This window comes from Bufo bufo, chromosome 5 (assembly GCF_905171765.1).
Source record: "Bufo bufo chromosome 5, aBufBuf1.1, whole genome shotgun sequence".
NCBI classification, from domain to species: Eukaryota; Metazoa; Chordata; class Amphibia; order Anura; family Bufonidae; genus Bufo; species Bufo bufo.
Window position 1 is genome coordinate 113,721,341 of NC_053393.1, and position 15,401 is coordinate 113,736,741.

At 40.5% G+C, this 15,401-nt stretch overlaps 1 protein-coding gene across 1 annotated transcript in view; it reads left to right on the forward strand.

Annotated features, from left to right (window-relative positions):
• C5H8orf34 (chromosome 5 C8orf34 homolog) overlaps positions 1-7,466 on the forward strand; it is a 384,661-nt gene extending 377,195 nt beyond the window's left edge. The window contains exon 15 of the mRNA XM_040432398.1: positions 7,249-7,466. Within this exon, the coding sequence (XP_040288332.1) occupies positions 7,249-7,256 (8 nt within the window). The 3' untranslated portion in view covers positions 7,257-7,466. The remainder of the gene's footprint in view (positions 1-7,248) is intronic.
• Positions 7,467-15,401: the final 7,935 nt, after the last annotated feature.

The following is a 15,401-nucleotide window of genomic DNA, read 5'->3' on the forward strand; positions in this document are numbered from 1 at the left end:
GAGAATTCCCAACATATAATGCTAGATATAATTGGAGGAAAAAATAGTGAAGTTTCGTTTTGCTTCTTTTACACAGTGGTGCTGTGCAGCAAAATGCTATGAAGTATCCACAGCGCTTAAAGTGGTATTCCCGCCATGGATACTTATGGCATATCCATAAAATATGTGAGTGATAAATGCGGATTCCACCTCTGAGACCTGCACCCATGTGGGCAGGAAAGGGGGCCTAAAATTCTTCGGCTGTTTCCAAAATTCCCTTATAGACAGCCATAGCATATATGGGTGAGATAGTTCAAAGGGGTTATCCAATTTCTCACCCCCCCCCCCCCCAATGTGCTGGGCCCCTCACAGGTAATATACTTACCCCGCTGCTCGCTCCCTGCGCCGCTCCTGGTCCCCGCTGCTTCTCCCTGCACACGGATGAAAACATCCGGTGTCAGGGGCAGGGGAGCAGCCATCGTGGGTGACGTTACAGAAGCTTGTCCCCGTCCCTTCCTGCCATTGGCTGCTCCCTCCCGACACCGGATGTTTTCATCCGTGTGCAGGGAGAAGCAGCAGCGGCAGTGCGGGGACATATTACCAGTGAGGGGCCCAGCATATGTGGGGTGAGAAATTGGATAACCCCTTTAAGGTCTCCACAGTAAGATGAGTAATTGAATTAGTATCCTGAACGTGAATGTTAGTAATGGAAATTGCAAATCACTGAGATGTCAGTGATGGGTATTATGATAATTATAGGAGACTCCAGCATTCCTGAAGCAGATAAGAACATCAACCACTAAGACTCATTGTGGCTTTTTTAATAGGTTTTCACTCATTGACAATCTGTGAATCAGTAATCCCATAGATGGATGGAGAGTATGAAATTTTTGTGTAGGAGGATTCTGGGTGAACTGATCAGACAGCGGTTCACATACAGACAACAGTTTAGCTTAATGACAACACAATGGAAGAGAATGCAATTTATATGACAGCACCTTGAGTGACGTCTCTGACGTTAATGTTTAATTATGAGGCAGAAATAAATCCACAAGACAGTTCCACGATGTTGGATACCAACATTATACCACTGGTGAACTTCTTAGAATATTATTTATTTTAGGTACAACTTCACTGTGATAAATGGACTAGGAAAGCTTCTAAAACTTCATAGTGGTAAAATAGATACAAATTAAAGACATTGCAAGTATTGGCCAGTCAACAAAATATAAGAAACTGAGAAATGTAGACTTTATTGACATTCAAGGGTGTATGAAATAGGCCATGCAGAGAAGAAAGGCCCCTGTCATAGTTGGCCCCATCCCATTAAAAAGGTTTTCAGCGATTTTACTGATAAGTTATCCTCTGGATAGGTCATCAGTATCTGCTCTGTGGGGGTCCGACACCTGGAACCCCCCGCAGATCAACTTTTTGGGAAGGTACGGGCACCTGCTCTCCCGTAAGGGCCACGGCCTTCTCCCTGCTCACCAAGCACAGCTCCGTTCATTACATATCGGCTGTGCTTGGTATCACAGCTGCTCCTAGGCTATGTGACCAATGAATGTATCATCACTCAGCCTAGGGAAAGCTGAGAGAAGACCGTGACCCTACTGCAAGCACCGCTGCCTTCTCAAACAGCTAACCGGCGAGGGTCCTGGGTGTCAGACCCCCACCGATCAGGATAGATCATCGGTATTTAGGTCTCAGAAAATCCCTTTAAGAACTAGAGACGGGCGAATTTCGCCAAATTCTATTCGTGTCCAATTCGATGTTGAAAGTGCTTCAATTGCCCTAATAGCTGAGGATGACATTCTGGTTTCTCTGTCTCTCCCTCTCTCTCCCCAAATTCTCCTGAATTGCCGAAAATAATAGTCAGGTCGAATTCTAATTCTTTTGAATCGATTTGCTCATCTCTGTTAAGAACATGCAAAGTATTCTCTTCTCCAATATCACTGCAATATTACTATTGGGCTGGGAACGTCAGCCCAAGGGTTATGGAAAGGGGATGATGAGAAAAAACAAGAACTAGGCACTTCAGCTCTGGTTCTTTTTTCAAAGCATCCATTTGACCCCTACAATGGGGCCCCATTTATCTAGGAATGATCCTGTTGACATACTTTTATTGCCCACCTATAAGGGTGTGAGGTCAGTGAATGGCTGCAGCAGAGTACATGACCACAGATGGGACGTTAGATTTCTGGTCAGCTAGGGACTGGAATGCACAGGGACAAGAGCCTCGTAGCTGGAACAACACAGTGGTGAATAGGTCAGTACATTTTTTTTATTTATGTTAAACACTTTCAGGGCATGTAACTAAAATTGGTTTTGAGGTCAGAGTGTCTACAAAACATTGATTGAAAGATTACATTTTTATTTAAATGGGTTGTCTGAGTCTACAAAACGAGTGATCTATTCTCAAGATAGGTCATCACTATCTGATCGGTGGGGGGCTGACTCCTGGCAGCCCTGCCAATCTGCCGTTTGAAGAGATGGTGGCACTCCCTTTAGCGCTGCAGCCTCTTCCTATGCCAGTAATGTTGCATTCATTGGTCATGTCGCCTACGCGCAACTCGGTCCCATTCAAGTCAATGAGGCTGAGCTGCAATACTAATCATAGCCGCTATCTGGCAGCCACACGCCGTGAGGAATGGAGGCAACAGCTTGATAAAGGGTCATCCAATACAGACCCAAAACGTTGCCAATGTCTTGGCAACTGCATGTTAATGTTTCATTGCACCTCATATGACTGAATAGAAATTAAATAAAGAAAAGTAAATGTATATGGCAAAGTTGGAGTGCCATCTGAAGTTGTTATGCAATACTAATCACAGCCGCTATCTAATGGATGGTGCTATGCTTCGTAAGCTGTGAGGAAGCCTCTGTGCTTACTGGAGATAGTATAGACTAAGTATACAGTACATACATAGATAACAAATACAGTGATATGAACATATCGTTACCGAACGAAATAATAAAAACTGAACTAAAATAAAAATGTAACACTAATTTGGAAGCGGAACATGTAATCACAGATGCAGCAACAAACTTTTTTTTAAAATCTGTCTGTATTCCCCCAGCCATCGGGACCTGTGGAGACATCCATACTCACCGGTTCCCCACGGCTCTCTTCACTGGACTTCTGGGCCCCATCTCTCAACTTCCTTCAAAGATTGGATCACATGCTCAGTTGCAGCCAGTGACTGCAGAGATGTGTCCCCAAGCAGCACAAAATACTTCCCCAGAAACTGCCCCTCTGTAATGGCCAGCGGCAGCCTCAGGATGGCAATAGAGTTGAATTCAGGGGTGCTTCAGATCATTACTTTCCTGGCTGGTGGCCTTGATGACTCAGGCTGGTGTCACGAGGGTGTCGAGGACCACGCCTGACTCCGTTATACCCGGGGTCAGGAAGTCGCAGCGGTTGGCTGCACGCTCTATTTAAGATAGGGCTGTTTTCCTTATGGCAGCTTTCTGGGTTTGCTTAGCAAACCCTTTTGGCTCACTCAGGGATCCGTAGCTCCTTCTCCTCAGCTGTTCCTTGTCCAGCACTCCCAGACCTCCTTATATTTCTCTCTCACACTTCTCTGGTTGCCAGAGATAGAGCTTCCTGCCTGGACATCTATTCTGACCTTCTGGAGCTGTGTTGCTGCGTTCGCTGGTAGTTGGTCCAGTACGCTACCCTCCAGATCCCTGTTGGACCTTTTTTTGTTTATTGTGGTCGCCCACCTGGGTGTATGTGTTTGTATGTTTTGTCTGTCCTCTCCCTGGTGTTTCCCTCTTAGTGATAGTGGTGTGGACTAGCGATCCCACCGGCCTGTTCACTATCCAGGGCTCATATTAGGGAAAGCCAGGGTTTAGGCACGCGATCGCCGCACGGGTGAGGAACCCGTCTAGGGACGTCAGGGCAGTCAGGTGCCAGCCGCAAGGTGAGTTAGGGGTCACCACCTTTCCCTCTCCCTTGGGCAGGGCTTTCCCTGTTTTCCTCCCTGTGCGTGTCGTCGGTCATTACAGCTGGTCATCTGCCCACTGGGAAGTTTTTCAGTAGGATCTATAGCCAGTCTGCACCTGGCTTTAAAGGGAACCTGTCATGTGGATATTTGATTATAATCTAACTAATTATATACAATCATTAACTACTAAAAAGTACCTTAGATGTATTCACTTACTGGTGTGACAGATGGTTACCTCATAATATACACACAAAGATGCCGCATGCTAATGAGCTGATTTGAGTCCAGCGTGATGTCATTGAGTCCAGCGTATATTTAATTCAGAGCTATAGCCACTTCCCTTCCCACCTGCTGCTGATTCATATGGAAAAAAACTGTCATTCAGCAGCAGGTGGGCGTGGAGAGTCAGGAGCTCATGAATATTCATGACTCATCATTATCAGCTGGAGCTTTTCAATACAAGATGTTGGCAGATTGACTGGGTCAATTAAAGAAAGTGACCCAGCATTTTGCTAAGAGAATCAGTCACTTATTTATGTTGCCCTTGTTTTAGACACCATAAAACTGGTGACAGGTTCCCTTTAAGTTAAATTTTTTTATATAATAAAGAGTTCTGCAGCATTACATGATTTCTATTTGCTGTCGTGGCCAACTGATATAGGTGCGTACCTTTGGTTTAGCTGGAGCTCCTGGTTAACTTTCGATGATCAGTGTAAAATGACAGGTTGATTGCAGCCAGGAGCTCAAGCAACATTGTATGTGAGCTCACTCTTTCAATTAGCTGTGCACTCCATTTTACTGTAAAATGAGCGTATATAAACCTGACCATTCTAGAAACAGGAAATAGCTTTAATAATTTACATATGGATATATTTTCATGGATGTAATAACCTCTAATTGCTGCAATATGGAAGCTATCCTGTAACGGTGGACACATCACACCAATGGTATAATATTGAACTCCGCATCTCCTCTATAGCATATGATCTTACATAAGACACCTGACGTTTTAAGGTACAAATATCTGCGTTCTTTTCCTCATATCATTAACCATCTGAACCATCATAATGAATGTCCAATTGCAATTCAAATAAATTTCTTGCATCATTTTGTGTAATATATGCAAGAACAGTTTTCACATCATTAGAAAATATCTCAGCTGGGTGGAATGTTTTTCTTATTCCTGCAGTGTAGCTGTTCCAAAAATTTCTCACATTTCGTCATAACAAAGATTTAAGTTTCAGACTAATCCTAAAGGAAATTCACAAAACAAATCAGATTAAAATTCAAATGGCTTGCCAAAAACGTCTTTCAATGAGGTGTTAGAAAAATATAACATAATGTCATGTTCTCTGTCACGGTCGATTAAGGAATGACGGACACTTGTGTAATGTCCTCTTCCTTTAAATCGCTTTTAATATTTTATTTCTGCATTTAAGAAATACAGAAAAATGTTATTAGGAAAGGGCCAAAGTGAGATCTATTCAGGAATAATTATCAGAAGAATATATACCTAATCAGTGATGATAGATGGACGCATGACCTTAAAAAAAATACCACATTTCCCCTCTAGTGGCCACTGCAGGGGTTATCTCCTGACATGCAAAGCGGGGTATGTCCAACCAAAAGGAAAGGCACATCTGTATTCCATAATCACCAAATAAATTTTCCAATATTCTTTCTGTGCATCAATTTCTCACAGTTTATAAGATGATGATAGCTTTAAGTAATTTGTTTTTATGTAAACCATTTACTATAATAAATGTTTTATCAAAATGACAGTGCCAAAGTTAGACCTTCTAGGAGCCCAAAGGTGGTCTCTAGAGACCCAAGAGATGCAGGCTGCCTCAGCCAGGACTAGATTTTTACAAGTAATTTTGCATGATGCTTCTTTCCTGTTGTTGAAATAAATGTCTTCTTTTTCCTTTATGTAAGAAGAATGACTCCGTGCTTGGCGCTCCTACAGCCCCTTTATGGGAAAGGAAAACCTGCTAAATAAACATGTCATTTGTTTCAGATATGTAAGGTTCTCCCTTCAGTTGTGGTTAGGAATCCTGGAGGACTTTCTTTCCCACACACTTTTCACATGGAAGTGGTTACAGCTACTGTACTTAATATTCTCTAATTTCATAGCAAAGTGTGAAGTTCAGAGTGTGCTTTCACATGTTAATCCCATTACAGACACTCTTCGTACTTTCTGAAACACAAAAACACTATCAAAATAAAAAGTAACAGTTGCTGTTTTTACAATAGGACGTATATGCTAAACCGATGCACAGGAAGCATTTCTACAGGTGTAGCAGAGGTCAATTTAACCTTTAACTATTTATTTTGGCCCCAGTATTGCTTAGTGAATTAAAGAGGGTGTCCATGTTAAAAAAAAACGTATTTTTTTGTAAGATATGGCATTGCAGAGGAAATGAAAAGAGTTGTATGAAATTTAAAACACTGCTTTCCTCCAGAAACTGCATCCCTCCAGTCCATGGGCTTTGTCTGGTCTTAGTCTGATTCAAGTGGGGCCAAACTGCAACATCAAGCACAGCCCATGAAGTGGCGCAGTTTGTGGAAGCGGGTAGCCAAGCGTTTAAAATCTCATAAACTCCTAAGGGTGAATGAGGATGTACGATAGGAAATTCATAGTGTCCTGGATGGTCAAAAAGTACACATTTTGGTGTCCACGTTGATCCATTCTTTTTGCAGATGTATACACTTTATAGATTGTAAGCTCTTGCGGGCAGGATCCTCTACCCCTCTGTACCAGCCTGTTAATAGTTTCTTGTCTACTATGTTTTTTATTTCTCTATAAACCCGGCTGGATGTACAGTGCCATGGAATTAATTCTTTAAAATAAATTAATAATAATAAATCACTTGAGTGAATCAGATTTGTAGGAAAATCGGAGCAAGATGGGGCATGCTGTGATTTTCTTGGCAAGTCTGGCCAAGAAGGCTCCCCTTGGCAAAATCAGCAGTTTGTTTGGGTTACCAAGAGTCAGACCCTTGGCGAATAATGAAACAGCCCTTATAAATACATACATTTCTGCAGCACAACACTGCCACTAGGGGGAGCAAATTGAAGACAGATTTATACAGACCGGTCTGTGCTTATAAAATATATCAGTATCAAAGAAACAGAGGTGAGGACCCAATTACACTACAGTATTACATTATTCAGTGTAAACTGGGTCATGTATTTTTGCAGTATAAAAATGTAATGTAGCAGTGAATTTTAAATGTCCTTTTATGATCAGTGCTTCAGATCGACAGAACTATTGACACAATCTCTCCTGTAAAGAACCTAACCTTCTTTGTTCTTTCTTTAGGTTTGTGATGCCACAAGACAAATCGTGAACCAGTGAACAATCTGTACTAGGATAGAAGACAATTTTTCCAATGATTTTAATTGATTGCAAGAACAGTTATTTTTTTAGTGTGTTTAGTAATTGAGAAAATGTCTTAATCAATAATGGAAGCTAACTTTCTTATTCGATAATCTGTAGTTATGGTAAGCTTTTCTTACATGTAACTGGCCACAATTATGCATCTTCCAAGCTTATTTGTTACCTTAGACATGAATTTTTAACACTTTAATGTGTATTCTTGGAAACATCCGCTCCTTGAGGTATTTAAGATGCTGTTTATTGTATTTGTATACATTTTTTGGGGGAGATGGATGTATCTTGGGAAGTTTGTAAGAAAAGATACACCTGCAAAAAATGTTCATTGCATGTTGCACTTATATTAGTATAATCAACAGGTATTAGGCCTTAACAGAGTGACTGAAAGATTTCTTGTATAGAGGCTCATTGATTGCATTGTTTGCACTGAATGGTAAAATACATGTTAAATTTCAACTTTGATATAGTGATCGTCTTTTTGATTGATTGCCAGCATTTGGTTCACAGCATGTTTGGCCATACGGATGACAGTATATACATGGAAATGATATAAAGAATGGATCATGATGTATAACACACACTACCCTTTGGGGCTGATATATGCCGCAAAAAGTCCATTTGGCATATTTTGGGCATATTTAAAACCAGATAGGCTGCTTTTCTTTCTAGAACAACATAAAATAGGTCCACAATCCTCTGCTGATTGATTTATTAAAGGGGTTTTACCATCTCAGACAATGGGGGTATATTGCTAGGATATGCCCCCATTGTCTGATAGGTGCGGGTCCCGCCTCTGGGGCCCGCACCTACAACGAGAATGGAGCGGGGAGAGCTGTGGCTGGAGGACCCCGGATTTCCCGGGGTCTGTCCACCACCAAGTGCTGCTCCCCGTTGCTCCCGTATAAGTGAATGGGAGAGCACCGCGCACGCGCGGCCCCTGCTCCCATTCATTTCTATGACGCAGATGGAAATAGCCGAGCCAGCGCCCGGCTATTTTCGGCGGCCCCATAGAAATGAATGGAGGGCCGCTTGGCATGCGCAGTGCGCCCTCTGTTCATTTCCCCGCTCCGTTCTCATTGTAGGTGCGGGTCCCACCTCTAGCGATATGCCCCTATTCGTCTGAGATGGTAAAACCCCTTTAATGTATCTTTCACGCTTTTATACAGAACATCAAGTCTTATATATAGACATGAGTTTAAGGAATAACATTCTAGCTGCCTACACTGTCCACTAGAGGGTGCTTAGGAGCTACACCCTATTTCTAAATCAATCTAAAAAATGAGACAGTATTAATAAGGTTCCTAAGCTCCCTCCAGTGTAGGCTTTAGGTAAAAAAAAGCCAAAGCGACAGCACCCAGCCTTACCCACTGTAGAGGGTTCTCTGACATTTGTTCTCTGCCTTGCAGAAAACTGTTTACATCCCAGCACTTGACTCTTAGGCCATGTCTCCAGCACCAGCGATGGCCACTCCACCCTGGATTTACCTGGCAGTATACATGTTTTCTTTTGTTTATACTGTTAATTGCATGGCCAGATATATTGTGAACATGGCGTTAAAGGGGTGGTCCTATTTGAACATTCATGGCATATCTACAAGGTACGCCATAAATGTCCAATAAATGTAGATCTCATCTCTGCAGGGCATTTAGGGCATATCTTGTATCCAGATGGGATACATCTATTCTCAGTATAACCTACTGACCTGTTTTCATGTGTGCAACACATACTCTGTCCTGTTAATGTTAAGTCTCCCACTGTTTCCAAATAGGTAATATAAATTTTATACAGGGGTGGACTGAGCAGTTAGGAAGTTAACAATTTCTTCATAACCCTTTTCTCGCCTATGTAAATAGTGAGGTCCTGCAGCAATGTTTCCTTTAAGCCTTCTTAGAGAGGGACCTGGCTACTTTTCCCACTAAGGGTGTGTTCATATCATGTTTGAATACTGAATTCACAATATGCATTGGAAACTTCTCTAGAGCCTCATTGACCCACTATATAATAAAAATGTATGCTTTTGACATCTATTGGGGAGGTGTATCTCCGAATACCTTTTTTTTAACTGTATGGAATAGTATAGTAAACTGTGCTATTCCATACAAAGGCATCCTTTTTAAAAATTATACATTTTTCCCAATGGGACCCTATGGATGACATAGGTAATTGTATGAGTGTATGTGAGGTGTACATTGGAGTCTTCTGTCAGAGGTATATGTAAGGAAATGCTCTTGAGTCCTAAAATATATTTCTCATTTAAGGCTCTGGTGTGATGTGAACTTTACTTAAGCTAGTGTCAATATATCTGGATGTGAATGGGTTAATGTTAGGACCCCTGTAGGTCTAAGGAAATGAAGAGATCAATGTCAAGATCCCTGGTGGTCTAGGTCAGTGAAGGGGGTAAAAGGGTTAAACTTCAACTGTAGGCAGGATTGTGTTAAAGAATGTACAGTAGGAAAAAAACACCTCACTCACCTTTTAAATCACCCTCTGTTCCAGTGCTGCAGCTGTCACTTGGCCATGGCAGACTGGAAGCTTTTTTGGTCACAGTATAGCTTCAGCCAATCAATAGCCTTGGCAATAATTTGCCATACTTGCACACATGACTGCCAAGTCTGTTGATTGGCTGCAGCAGTTTCATTGCCATGAGCTGACCCCCTTCACTTCCTGTCTGACGGGATCCACCCGGAAACAGGGCGTTTTTAAAGATGACTCGGTTTTATTTTCACATTTATTTTATCACAGCGCTGCCTACAGTTGGAGTTTAAAGTATACCAGCATCCCCTTTAATATCAGGATTCCTGATGGTCAAGGGCAGTAGTAGAGGGTTTATACAGGCTTTACAATTTTTTTTATAAATAACGCTAAGAATGCTTAAAAATATGAAAGAAGTAATACCTCAAGGATCCTCCACTGCTTCTTAGGACCACAACTGGTTTCCATTTTCTGGACCCTCTCAAAATGGGTATGTGATGCTGCAGCGAAACACTGGCCACCACAGAATGGACTAAGCGCCTTTACTAGTCCTGAGACTATTGCAGCACTGAAGCTCGCTGCCTTTTTTGCAGTATGCATACTTAGCAGTGTTGTACTTTGCACACAATCTACAGTAGGATTAGCTTTGCTGATAAACCTGTCATAGAAAGCATGGAAGAATATCTACCAAAAACAGATAAAAGGAAACAATTCCTTTGCGTTAAATGCACAACTTGCCTCCCACAGGAATTCTGGTAATATCCCTTAAGTGCAAAATATTGTAGCTTTCTTTGCCTTGCACTAGACTAAATGGAAGCAATTTATTAGCTTGTTTTTGTGGTTTAGCACAAATATTTCAAGCCGTGTATTATATACAAAAGAATTACATGTTCCTCGCATTCTCCATGCACTCTAAAGAATGTTTGCATCACCTTTGATAAATGACAGTATTTTTATATTCTGATAATTGCCATGTCATCCTTCTTCACAGCTCCGCTCCTATTCCAAAGATGTGAATGTTAGGCTAGCAATTTAATATACTGACTTTCCTCTGTCCACATTTGGAGTAACATTGTGATACAAAAGTATACTATCTGCAAAACCAATACTAGATACAGCACATCAGAATACAATGCATAGTGAACACAAGTCTTCAAATGCAATAGACAAATGAATTTATTACATGAAATGCATCCACTGTACTGACCAGTACTGATACAAAATATATCACGCTGTCTGAAAATAACTATTGAAACAAAAGGTTATTTTTGCCATCCCCCATTTACCCAACAAGCCAGGAATTCCTCACAATTTCTGATAATATTGATTTATAAATAAGTATTTCTATATACAATTAATACTTCATATTTAGGCATAGTAGGAAATTAGTGCAAGAAAATTTCTTTGAATATTTAAGAATATTAATTACATTTATTATATACTAATTGTCTCTTAGATTGATTCTGCCCTGGTGCCCAACTGAACACCAGTGGTTTTCTGTTATTATTGCCAGGGAAGCCCTGATGGACTCTCATTGGCAAAACCACGTGGTACATGTCGGCTAGAAGGGAGATACTCTTTGCAAATGAGTCTAGAGTTAGATTCCCCTTCTATGACACCTGCCCCGCCATTTGCCCTGATAGGGCTTATAAAAAGGGGTCACGTGACATTTCATGTAATGTATTTTAATGGTGTTGCAATGCAACATCCAAGTCAGATTTTTGTGCTGCATCCGCAGCATGTCGCATGCCACATTTCTACACCATTGAAATACATTATATGAAATGTCACCATGTAGCCATATCCTTTTGTGTTATGCAATTTTTCCGCAGCTTGTCACGCGACACGTCGCTGTGTAGCCATACGCTTACTTGGCTTAATATGACATTGGTTTGTGTGTGTCTGAGATAAAAAAAAAGCAAATACCTTTATAAATATTAAGATTTTTTACATTTAGTAATGCGTGCCATTTAATGAAATACATCTTGTACATGGTGGTTACTTGACAGACATTATCTTGTATCTTTTTTGGACAGATGCTATTTAATATACAGAATTTAAAGGGGTTGGCCCATCTCAGACATTGATGGCATATTGCTAGGATATGCCTTATATGTCAGATGGGTGCAAGCCCCACCTCTGGGCACCCGCTCCTATCTCCAAAAAGGGGCTCCTGAAATGAACAGAGAGCAGCCATGAATGTGTGGCCACAGTCTATTCAACGCTGTGGGAGTTCCGAAAATAGCTGAGCACCGGGTCAGCTTTTTCCAGCAGTCCCATAATGGTGACTGGAAAGGTGGCTGTGCTTGCGTTCTCCATTCACCACTATGAGACTTCTGAAAAAAAGCTAAGCACACTCACTTGGCGATTTTCGGAACTCCTGTAGTGATGAATAGAGAGAATGCCTTGCATGTGCGATGTGCAGTCTTTCACTTCTTGGGCCCCATTCTGGAAATAGAAGTGTGTCCCAGAGGTGGGAGCCGCACCTATTTGATATTTATGAGATGTCCTAGTAATATCAGTGATGGAAATACTCTTTTAATGAATCAAAGTTACATGTGGCATCAATGTCACTTATAGAAGGCATTAATGGCACTTATAAGATTACAATAACACAATAAATCTAATGAATTACATCTGTAAAGACTCACACAACATATGACTGTAGAATGGCTTCAAAAATCTAAAAGTTGGATGTGTAAGAAAAACAGGCATTTCTGTTTTCAAAAACAAAAACTTTCTAAACATTTTTGTTGACTGTAAAACTTAACTTTAACTATTTGAAAATGTTTTAACTGTTCAACAAAAACAAAATTCCCATTTTCTGTATACAACAATCCTCTATTTGTTATGAAATGACTAGATATTGTAAGGTTTTACCACTTTGTATTGTATATTTATGTATCCAAAATTGAATAACATTTTTAATGAAAAGACAACTGATAAAAACTTACATATCCAAATATTATGCGCAATAATGCAAACTATGGTCTGTGTTTTGCAAAATGGTGGAGCATGCCTGAGTAGTTTATAGACTCGTTAATATCATAACGAAACCATGAAAGCTACTGTATGTCAGATCTATTTTCAGATGGATACCAGCGCATCCTCCTGATGAACTCTATCGATTTTATTGCAGTTCATTGGGGTTCAGTTGAGGATCTGGTATTTTTAATGGCAAGAGTAGTGCTGCAGACTGCCCTGTTCTGCCCAATGAACCGCATTTACGTTAATGTAAACAGAGCCTTACACTTATTTCTGGTACATGCCTTAATTAAATGTTATCTTTTTGTGTTTGTGCTTTGCCTTTATTTTATAAGAGTAATTTGGGTTTAAAAAGAATATTTGAAATATTTATTGCATGACATTAACATTTTCCTCTGAATCACAGTGTCTATAGAAAATGAATACAGCTAATTGAAAATTATAGTTTAAAGTTTGATTAACAGGATTTCAGAATTATGGTTTAATGGCAATTTTGAAATGAACAAGTCGTGTTACTGAATGTAGAAATCAATGTGCAATACATTATAAGCCTTGGTATAAAAATACACAATAGAAATTGTATCGGAATACTTATACCTGCAACATTCTGATTTATAATTAATTTAGTGACTTTAACTCAAATATTACATTTAAAGGATTTTTGCGTGCACTTGTATTGTGAAGCATGATTTGTGCTTACTATATTTTTCAACCGATGAATGCTTTTTCATGTTTTGATTTTAATAAATGAATGTGCTTGATATTGCTACCACAATAAAAAATGACTGAATTTTTGGGGGGACAATTGTCTTGTTTCTTTTTAATTTAGTTAAATAAATGTAAAAGAACGTAGGAAATGTATTTAAATTTTTTAGGGTATTTAGGTCCTTTTCACATAAATTATTGTAACGCAACAAAAATTCATTAAAAGGATTTGTACCTATGAAACTGGCTGACCTGTTGCACGTGCGTGTGGCAGCTAAAAGCATCTATGTTGGTCTCATGTTCATATTTGCCCACATTGCTGAGAAAAATGATGTTTTACTATATGCAAATGAGCCTCTAGGAGTAAAAAGGACATTGCCATTATACCTAGAGCCTCTGCTCTCTCTGCAACTGCCACACCCTCTGCACCTTGATTGTCAATCAAAGTACAGAGGAGACTCATTAGCATATATTAAAACATCATTTTTCTCAGCAATATGGGCACATATGAACATGGGACCAACACAGAAGCCTTCAGCTGCCAAGCACACATTTAACAGGTCATCTAGTGTCATAGGTACAAATCTGCTGACAGATGCCCTTTAACAGATAAATTATGGGGGGATTTATCAAACTCTGCATGTCAGAATTCTGGCTTCAAAAAGTCGCAAGTAGAGGCTTTGTAACTTATTTTGATCACTTTCGCAAAAATGTACTTACTTTTTCAGCACTGTGCCTTCCAGCATCACCTACAGATTTGAAATGAAAATGTGGTCAGAATGAAATGGCACTTTTTAAAAAGTTGCGATTCTACCCCAGACATTCCCCAGGCTTACCTTTACTGAAATGGTCACAAACACATTGCAATTGCACCACATTTTATATTACTGTGTGACATTTTCTTGAATTTGGAGCAGGTGTGCATAATACTCTAAAAGCTACAATGACATACATACAATACATCTACAATGTTTAATTCCCCCCTATGTGTCTAAAATAGTCTGATAACTGCTCCCTAAACTCTACACTTTAAACATGAAGGAAGGCTGCAGTACGCACTGGTCAACACTATGACACTAATACTACATCTTAACCATGTATAAATACAGTGTTACACTGTGGCTCTATATATGCATCTCCTCGGTACAGTAAGGGTGGTTTTGTCTTTATTAGCAGTCCATGTGTAGCAGACTCTAGTTCTGTACATTGCTGACATCTATTTAAGACTTATCTTCTTTCCCTGGATGCCGAAGAGCAAGTCTCTTACCTCTCATAAATTTCATATTGTGTACCCTCACTGCTGAGTCTGGCACATTAGTTCCCATAAATTTGACCTGGTGCTACTCCTAGGTCTTCACTCTTTAATTCCTCTACAGGGATCTGGACTCTACTGCAGGGGAGCCACCAGGCTACTACCTCTTGGAGTAGTCTCTATTCAAGTGAGGGCTGACCCACTGGCAGGGGCGGATTGGCCATTCACCTCACAGGGAAAATTCCTGATGGGCTGATAGCCTTTTACTATGCAGTGGGCTAGTGCGCACTGCCTCACTATTCGCACATTAACTGTCTGCTCGCAGCCCAGCACCAATACATATCACAGGGCAGCAGCCCTGTTGCACTGACACGAACTTGTACCGTATGATAATGATAGTATCAGCCTGACATCACAAGCTTCCAGCCCTGCTGCGCTGTCACTATGATAATGAGAAAGTACTGCGGGGCAGGTGGCTTGCAATGTCTGTTATGTGTAGGTACATTGCGTACCCTGCAAGCCCATACTATCGTTATCAGTAGTACTAAGTAATACTGGTACTGCTGCTGTCAGGGGCCCTGCTCACAGCTGGCCCATGTTATTTTACTATGGTAAAGGAACAGCACAAACTTACTGACCCCAAGAGAGAAGACAGCCTCCCCGT